Genomic DNA, 10,207 nt, shown 5'->3' with positions numbered 1-10,207 from the left:
GGTCACTCTACATTAGATTACACACAGGTGCACTCTATTTAGTCATTAGCACTCATCAGGCAATGTCTATAGGCAACTGACTGCACTCAGATCAAAGGGGGCCGAATAATTATGCACACACCACTTTGCAGTTTTTTTATTTGTAAAAAAATATACTGGGCTGGGGACATATGATTACCTGTATTGGGGGGAAATATGACTACCTATACTGGACTTGGGGGCACACATAACTACCTATACTAAGCTGGGGGGGGGGGGGACATATGACTACCTATAGTGGGCTGGAGGGGGACATATGGCTATACTGGGCAGGACATATGACTGGCTATACTGGGCAGGACATATGACTACCTATACTGAGCTGGGAGGGGACATATGACTACATATACTGAGCTGGGGGGGGGGGGGGGGGACATATGACTACTTATACTGAGCTGTGTGTGTGTGGGGCATATGACTACCTATACTGGGCTGGGGGGGGGGGGGGACATATGACTACCTATACTGGGCTGGGGGGGGGGACATATGACTACCTATACTAAACTGGGGGGGGGGGACCATATGACTGCTTATACTGGGCTGTGGAGGGGGGGGGCATATGACTACCTATACTGGGCTGGGGGGGGGGGACATATGACTACCTATACTGGGCTGGGGGGGGGGGCATATGACTACCTATAATGGGCTGGGGGGGGCATATGACTACTTATACTAGGTGGTTGTGGTGGGAGGGGGAATATGACTACCTATACTGGGCTGGGAGGGGGGGGGGGGGGTAGGACATCAGGCAACTTAAACTGGGTTGGGGCTATAGCATCATGCACAAGAGCACAAATGCATCATGCAGTTGACCACACCCACATAAAGGCACAGCCACACCCATTTTTGGCTGTGCCACTTTCTTGGGAGGGCATGAGTTATGTGCTGCTTGAGGCCACACAAACCATAGCACCCTTGAATATGAGCATTGTGTGCTAAGATTAGTAGACACCTGTAATGGCTGCCGACTATAGTGATTGGATGAGACCACTAGGGAGAGAGTTCCGGTACCCAACACTGTTCAGATGCATCGCTGTGCTGTTCCCTATCAATGTATCTGTACAGCACTAGGGCCTCCAAACTGTGAGCCATAGTCAGAGACGGAACAAGGTCCTCCAGCATCCGAGACTGAGACACCAAAGTGTGCCCCTCCATCCCTCCCACCCCAGCCATCACACACTGATTGCTATTAGACTAAGAGGTGCCCCAGGGCCCCCAACACCTTAATCTGTAGTTATCTGCAGTCACTGCCATGTATCCTCTTTTATTATTTCTCTTTGCTTCAAAGTTCAAACCCAATAGTGAAATAATAGCTGAGTGAGTTGTGTGCCCCCATCCTACACTGCGCCCTGAGGCTGGAGCCTCTCTCGCCTCTGCCTCGACCCAGTCCTGGCCATAGCACTTGGATCCAATCACTACAGACGCACAGACTGGCGATAATGGTATGCCACATTGCCAACTAGTAATGCAATATGGCATCAGGGGTGTAGCAATAGGAGTTGCAGAGGTGGCAACCGCATCGTGGCCCTTGGGCCAGAGGAGCCCCGTAGGGCCCTCCCTCAACTACAGCATTAGCTCTCTATTGGTCCTGTGCTGATAATAATCACTTCTACAGATACTTTGAATAGTGGTAATCATTAACAAACTGCTCCCCATCCCCGTCTTGCACCTCTGACACTGTAGTTGCCATTGGCAGATTTTGGTGCGCCGTATCAATTGCTATGTATAGAGTGCATTGTAAAACTTGCATCGGGGCCTACAGCTCCTTAGCTACGCCACTGTATGGCATGTAGGTTATCATTTTAACTGGGGAAAGACAAGTAACATATTTTAAGATGTTTTATAACTGTGGCACTTGTCATGTAAAATTTGTGAAGGGTGAAATAAGTGAATTCTCCACACTTATGCATATTTTTATTCCCAATAAAATTCCTATAAAATTAAAATAATTCTTGAAAACAAATATTACCCAAAGAAAGCCTAGCTTGTCCTTAGAAAAACTACATGTGTATCACTTTGGTGGCTTAAGTTATAGAAAAGTTATTTCTGTATGAATAGAGACCGCTAAAATGCCAAATCTTAAAGAGAAACCGTAACCAATAACAGGGACGGATCAAGACCAAGTTGCGCCTGGGGCAAGGTCAGGTTTTGGCGCCTAAAGGTCAGGTTTTGGCGCCAAACTGCCATTCATTTTGCCGCCTTTTTAAGAATTCAACAAACTGCGCCTGGGGCAAGATACCCGCCCCACCCTCCCTAGATCCATCCCTGACCAAGAATTGAACTTCATCCCAATCAGTAGCTGATACCCCCTTTTCCAGAAAAATCTATTTCCTGGACCAAACATGGCGGCATACACATGGGTATTGGCTCCGCCCCCGAACCTGATAGGACAGATCACCTATAAGATTTCCGCTCCGCCCCCCTCCAGCCATTCTTTTTTCTGTCCTCGAATGGACAGTTTGCCTATATTGTATTTCCAAGTCATTGTTTCCTTTTTTGTTTTTATTCTTTTCTCTTTTATCTACCTCTTATCTACAGGTGCTTACTTGTTTTCCCTGTGCCCAGCGGGTTCAGCCTCTCCCGCTGTTGAGGACGTCTGTACCCTTAAACAGGGTTTAATGTCGTCCTCATTCATGTGCCCAGCGTGTCTGAAGTGCGGCCTGCCCTGCGCTGCAATGGCGCCGCCAGATCGCCGCCTCCCTCCCTCCATCCAACCCTCCATGCGTAAGCTATGACGTGAGATCTCGCGAGAGGCGAGATTTCGCGTTGAGAGGTTCCTGATTGGCTGGGCGCCCGGATATGGGCGTACAGGAAGCCACCGAGCGATGGCTGCGCACTGTTCCTGGCGTCCTGGTGGAAAAACTGTGTGTGGGTTTGCTCCTGGATGCGGAGCCTTGCCTAAGCCTTACGGAAGTCTGCTGAAGCCCTGCTGAGGCCTTGGTTGAGGCCTTGCTGATCCGGATTGTGGAGTCTTTCTTCCTATACGCCACTGTGGGTCAGTCTGATCGTTCCTTTGGGGCTTGAATCATCTGAAGAAGGTATGAAGTCAGCTGCCATATCCTAGAAATGCCAATGTCGTTACCTGCATGATGTGAAGTTTTGCTAATAATGGTTCAATCCTTCTCTTAAACAGAGATATGGATCCTAGAGAGCATGTGGAGGAGGTGGTCATTAACAGGTATAGACTACTAAATGTAGTCTTTCTGTCTATGCACATGGTGTCATCATATATAATTGCCTGGCACAGGGCTCCCATGGGATGTTCAGAAAAAGAGTGCAGTTCCCCTTTTTTTCTTATTATAGTCAAAAAGGAAGTGATTGAAGCATATTGTATATGTTATATTATATTGCAGTTCGGGGGAAGGAGGAGGTGGCCGGGCAGTATCCAAGCACCGATCCTCATCTAAGGCCCGGCGGACCAGGTCGAAATCAAGGGACAGGAGCAAGAGCCGTCGTTCCCGGAATAAATCGGCCAAAAGGAACAAGTCCTCCAGAGATCGTAGATCCAGATCCCGAAGTAGGAGCAGGAGACATCGGAAGGAGTCCTCGAGGAGGCGGGATTACCGCTCCAGATCAAGATCAAGGGACAGGCGTTCCAGAGACAATAGAAGGAGACGATCTCCGAGTAGGGATCATTATTCTTCTTATAGAGACAGAGGACGTTATAATTATAGGTCCCCTAAGAGGTCCCGTAGGGATTGGGACATTTCGCCTCAGTCTGATGCCCTTGAGCCATTTCAGAGGCCCATACAAAATCAGTGTTGGTCTTGTTCTCAGCCAGCGATGCCAGATAAGAGGGTATGTGAGGCCTGTTTTGCGGAGCTTGGGAGAGAGAGAGACACTGATAACCAGCAGGTGCTGGCCTTTATTCAGCAAGCAGTTAAAGACACCTTCCAGAGTATGGCACCTCCGCAACCAGCAGCAGCAGCGGTCCCTCAGGCTCCATTGGAGGATTCCCTTCCTCAGGAGGATTCACCGCAAGCAGGCTTCAGTTTCGCACTGATGCCAGCATTTCTAGCAGCCATAAAATCAGCTATTGACTGGCAGGAGGAAGAGGGTTCGGCTCATGAGCCAGATAAGATACTATCCTCACCTCGACCAGCAACCAGAGGCGTTCCCGGTTCCTGAAAGTCATTAAGGAGGTGATCTTGAAGGAATGGAGTAAAGTGGAGCAGAAGGCTTCTCTTAACAACAAATTCTCAAAGCTTTACCCTTTAAAGCAGGAAGATGCTAAGCTACTGGATTCTGCACCGGCTGTGGACGCTTCAGTCATCAAATTGGCCAAGCACGTGACGCTCCCCATGGAAAATGCGATAGCCTTTAAGGAACCTTCCGATAGAAAGATTGACACAGACGTCAAGAAGGCCTTTTTAGCGGCAGGAGCCGCATGCAAGCCAGCGATTGCCTTAACTTCCTTGGCAAAAGCTACTCATGTCTGGGTAGAGAATGTGGAATCAGCCCTGAATGCGGGCGCAGACAAGCAGGAGATAATAAAGGCTTTGGAGGAGCTGAAACTAACCGGACTACACCGTTACTGGGAATCTTGGGTGGGAATAATCAAAGATCCCTGGGTGGTGAACACTCTGAAGGTGGGACATTCTTAGAGGTTCAAGAGGAGGCCTCCACGGTTCAAGTTCACACCCACGAAGATCCCACGAGACAAAGAGAGGTATCTAGCTCTAAGGGATTTTGTGCAGACGCTACTCAGACAAGAAGCGATCATTCCCATCCCAGTCAAGGAAAGACATGTAGGAATCTTTTCACCACTATTCTTGGTAAGAAAATCCTCGGGAGGATGGAGGCCGGTCCTCGACTTGAAGTTTCTAAACAAACACATAAGTATAAAGCACTTCAAAATGGAATCCTTGCAGTCAATAACCTCCATGATAGCTGTGGACGACTGGATGACAACGGTGGATTTGTCAGACGCCTACTTACATATTCCCATCAAGAGCGAATTTCAGAAGTTCCTCAGGTTTGCAGTAGAGGGAAGATGCTATCAATTCCGATGCCTACCATTTGGCCTGTCTACAGCCCCAAGGACCTTCACCAAGATCCTGCTTCCAGTAGTGGCGTATCTAAGAGTTCAGGGACTGAGAATTTATCATTACCTGGACGACATCCTGCTGCTCCATCAAGATTACCAGGGCTTACTGCAGCATCAAAGGACCTTGCTCAGTCTGCTGCAACAGCTCGGTTGGTTGGTCAACTTCGACAAGAGTCAGCTATCCCCGACTCAGGACTTAATATTTCTGGGGGCAAGGTTTCAGACAGTACAGAACCAGATCTCCCTACCAGATCAGAAGGTGGAAGCGATACAGAAGAGAGTTCAGAGGTCTCTGCGAGTCGCAAGTTTGTCAGCAAGGGACTGTCTAAGCCTGCTGGGTTCTCTGTCATCTGCAATACCGATGGTGAAGTGGGCCCACTGGTTTCTCAGGAAGTTCCAATTCTTTTTCCTTCACTGGAACAGGAGGAGTCTGAGTCAGAGGTTCTACCTTCCTCTGGAAGTGAAAAGTTCTCTTCTCTGGTGGACCAGGAAGCAGAATTTGAGGAATTGCCGGCAGATTCAGCCAGATCCCCCGGTGGTAATCACGACCGATGCCAGTATCAGAGGATGGGGAGCCCATTGCAAGGGTGTGCAAGTTCAGGACCGGTGGAGAACGATACAGGAAGGTGTACCCTCCAATCTCCTGGAGTTAAGAGCGGCCTTCATGGCTTTGAAGGCTCTTCGGCACATGATCCGCGGGAAGTCAGTGTTAATGAGAATAGACAATGTAACCGCAGTGGCCTATATCAGAAGACAGGGGGGGACTCGGAGCGGGTCTCTCCTTCAAGAAACCGCACATCTCATGACCTGGGCAATAAAGAACTTGGCAGACCTAACGGCAATCTATTTACCAGGGGAGCAGAATACCTTGGCGGATCATCTGAGCAGGGAATTTGTGGATCCCCACGAGTGGTCCTTAGACAAGGAGGTCTTCTTGAAAATCACCAAGAGGTGGGGTCTTCCACAGGTAGACCTATGGGCGTCCCCGAGGAACAAGAAGGTTCAGAAGTTTTTCTCCCGGTATCATCACCCCTCGGCGGCAGAAGTGGACTGTCTGGTCCAGAAGTGGGACTTCGATCTGGGATATGCTTTCCCTCCGTTCCCTCTGATTGCGAGATTCCTTCAAAAACTGTGCAGAGAGTCATGCACGATCATCACTATACTTCCCTTCTGGCCCCGAAGACCTTGGTTTGCCCTAGCAACTTTTCTAAGTGTGGAAGATCCAATCAGGTTGCCGATGAGTCACAAGCTCCTATCACAGGGAAGCATCCTTCATCCGAGAGCCAAGGAGCTGGATTTAGCGGCCTGGAAGTTGAAAGGAAGAGGTATGAGAACATCGGATGTTCCAGTCAGGTGATAGAGACTCTTCTAAAAGCAAGAAAACCTTCCACGAATTCCACATACTACCGGATATGGGAAAGATTCGTGAATTACGCTTTGGAAGGAGGATTCGATAGCATGAAGCCGGAGGTCCAGAACATCCTTGACTTCTTACAAACGGGAGTTGATAAAGGCCTTAGTTTGGCAGCCATAAAGGTTCAGGTTTCAGCCTTATCAGCATTGACAGGTCATCGATGGGCCACTCACTCTATAGTGATGCAGTTTATCCAGGCTCTTCTTAAAATGCGTCCTCCGAGGAAGCCTTTCTTTCCGAAATGGGATCTGTCTTTGGTACTGGAGGTCTTGTCCTCTCCTCCATTCTTTCCTCTACAGTCCTTGTCTTTAGAAGATCTGACGATGAGAACAGTCTTCCTAACAGCGATGGCCTCGGGAAAAAGAGTGTCAGATCTCCAAGCCCTCGGATGCTCTGGCAACCTTTTGGAGTTCTTCCCAGACAGGGTTGTGATTAGACCAGTGCTGCAGTTTGTTCCGAAAGTTGCCTCTACGTTCCACATAAATCAGGAGCTTTCTTTACCCACTTTTCTGGCGGAGGAGAGTTATCATCCTTTAGACGTGGGGCAGTCCATAAGACTGTATCTGGAAGCTACAGCTTTGTTCAGGTCCTCAGAATATCTGTTTATCAATTTCAGAGGCCCCAGGAAGGGAATGCCAGTAACCTCTAGAACTATTGCTTCATGGCTGGTAAAGACCATACAGAAGGCTTATATTCTTAAGAAATTACCTGTACCTACTGAAGTTCGGGTTCATTCAACCAGGGGCATGGCTGCTTCCTGGGCGTGTTTTTCTAAAGTCTCCGTAGAGTCTATTTGTAGAGCAGCAGGGTGGTCCTCTGTTAATACTTTTTTGAGACATTACCATGTTGACCCTGCTTCCTTGTCATCTGTTGATTTTGGGAGAGCTGTATTGTCTGTATAAATAAAGTGTTAATCTTTTTGCAACAGTTCCCTCCCTCAAGCGTGATTTGTTATATCCCATGTGTATGCCGCCGTGTTTGGTCCAGGAAACTGGAAAATTGATACTTACCTTCCGTAATTTTCCTTTCCTGGATCAAACGATGGCGGCATACGAATCCCTCTCTGTTGTCCATTCGAGGCCTGATTTTCACCAGAATGGCTGGAGGGGAAATCTTATAGGTGATCTGTCCTATCAGGTTCGGGGGCGGAGCCAATACCCATGTGTATGCCGCCATCGTTTGATCCAGGAAAGGAAAATTACGGAAGGTAAGTATCAATTTTCCGGTTCCTTTTCTCTAACAGGTCATCAGGGGGCTCTGTATGGTTGATATTGTGATTAAACCCCTCCCACAGTGTGATGTCAGCGCCTCACAGCTCTGAGGTACGAACTGACATCACACTGTGGGAGCCTTGTTGCATTGTGGGAAATAACAGCTGTTGCCAACTGCCAAAAAATGCAAGAAGCATTTCCTTCCAGTGGCTTCGCCTGCCAGCAGTAAAAATGTCACCATGTGATAAATGTCTGTATTTAAATCAGGCAGTGGAAAGATTTTACAATGAGCAGACACTGACTAAACCATTTATACATAATTATTGGAAAAATGAAGCACTTTTTAAATACTTTTTTTTCACTGGAGTGTCTCTTTAAAAGGGGAACCTGGAATGCAAATTGGTTAATGGACACCTTCTCTACAGTGTGGGGCCGGGCGGGCTGGAGTGACCTGAGCTGTCACCGACCTGTCACTGTCCCCCTGCCCTTCTGTGTGTCCTGCGGAGTCGGACTCCCCTCTCTGCCCTGGGCGGGGATATGAGGGGGCGGAGCGGGCTCACCTGCCTCTCTGTTTCTATTGGATAGAGGGAGGAGCCGACAGGTAAGAGTGGGCGGGGACAGAGGAGAGGGAGGCCTGACGTCCGCGGCGCACGCATGCGCACTACACAATCGCGGTGTAATGAGGTCTTTGTGACGGGCGCCTGTCTCGGGACACAGAGGTGGTGGGCGGAGTATCCCGAGCGAGGGGCGGGGCCGAGCTCTCCGGTAGGGGGAGGTGATGCTGGTGCGGGTCACGTGTGTGGATGAAGATGGCGGAGATCGGCGTAGTGTCCGTGCTGCTGCTGGCGGTGCTGGGTGTCGGGGGGAGCCGGGGGAAGCGGAGCGTGCAGGCCGGAGGAGCGGAGCGCCCGCTGCGGGTCTATGGACAGGTACAGCCCCTCCGCGCTCCCTGCTCTGCCTCATCACTGGCTATACAATAATATACACTGTGCATCATCCGCGATCCCTGCTCTGCCTCCTGTCTGTGCATCGCCCGTGCCACTGACCATACATCACTGTCCCTATACACTGTGCATCACCTGTGCCTGGCACCCATCACTCTATACATCGCTGGCTATACATCACTGTCCCTATACACTGTGCATCACCTGTGCCTGGCACCCATCACTCTATACATCACTGGCTATACGTCACTGTGACTATACACAGTGCATCACCTGTGCCTGGCACCCATCACTCTATACATCATCACTGGCTATACGTCACTGTCACTATACACTGTGCATCACCTGTGCCTGGCACCCATCACTCTATACATCATCACTGACTATACATCACTGTCCCTATACACAGTGCATCACCTGTGCCTGGCACCCATCACTCTATACATCATCACTGACTATACATCACTGTCCCTATACACAGTGCATCACCTGTGCCTGGCACCCATCACTCTATACATCACTGACCATACATCACTGTCCCTATACACAGTGCATCACCTGTGCCTGGCACCCATCACTCTATACATCACTGACCATACATCACTGTCCCTATACACAGTGCATCACCTGTGCCTGGCACCCATCACTCTATACATCATCACTGGCTATACGTCACTGTCCCTATACACTGTGCATCACCTGTGCCTGGCACCCATCACTCTATACATCATCACTGGCTATACGTCACTGTCACTATACACTGTGCATCACCTGTGCCTGGCACCCATCACTCTATACATCATCACTGACTATACATCACTGTCCCTATACACAGTGCATCACCTGTGCCTGGCACCCATCACTCTATACATCACTGACCATACATCACTGTCCCTATACACTGTGCATCACCTGTGCCTGGCACCCATCACTCTATACATCACTGACCATACATCACTGTCCCTATACACAGTGCATCACCTGTGCCTGGCACCCATCACTCTATACATCATCACTGGCTATACGTCACTGTCCCTATACACTGTGCATCACCTGTGCCTGGCACCCATCACTCTATACATCATCACTGGCTATACGTCACTGTCCCTATACACAGTGCATAACCTGTGCCTGGCACCCATCACTCTATACATCATCACTGACTATACATCACTGTCCCTATACACAGTGCATCACCTGTGCCTGGCACCCATCACTCTATACATCATCACTGACTATACATCACTGTCCCTATACACTGTGCATCACCTGTGCCTGGCACCCATCACTCTATACATCACTGGCTATACGTCACTGTGACTATACACAGTGCATCACCTGTGCCTGGCACCCATCACTCTATACATCATCACTGGCTATACATCACTGTCCCTATACACAGTGCATCACCTGTGCCTGGCACCCATCACTCTATACATCATCACTGGCTATACGTCACTGTCCCTATACACAGTGCATAACCTGTGCCTGGCACCCATCACTCTATACATCATCACTGACTATACATCACTGTCCCTATACACTGTGCATC

General features: G+C 49.3%; 1 protein-coding gene across 1 annotated transcript in view; it reads left to right on the top strand.

Moving 5' to 3' along the window:
• Window positions 1–8,520: 8,520 nt before the first annotated feature.
• Window positions 8,521–10,207, top strand: part of SORL1 (sortilin related receptor 1) — a 184,660-nt gene continuing 182,973 nt past the window's right edge. The window contains exon 1 of the mRNA XM_068254599.1: window positions 8,521–8,640. Coding sequence (XP_068110700.1) covers window positions 8,521–8,640 — 120 coding nt within the window. The remainder of the gene's footprint in view (window positions 8,641–10,207) is intronic.

This window comes from Hyperolius riggenbachi, chromosome 9 (genome assembly GCF_040937935.1).
Source record: "Hyperolius riggenbachi isolate aHypRig1 chromosome 9, aHypRig1.pri, whole genome shotgun sequence".
NCBI classification, from domain to species: domain Eukaryota; kingdom Metazoa; phylum Chordata; class Amphibia; order Anura; family Hyperoliidae; genus Hyperolius; species Hyperolius riggenbachi.
Note: the sequence above shows the minus strand (reverse complement) of the source record. Positions and strands in the feature narration are given on the sequence as shown.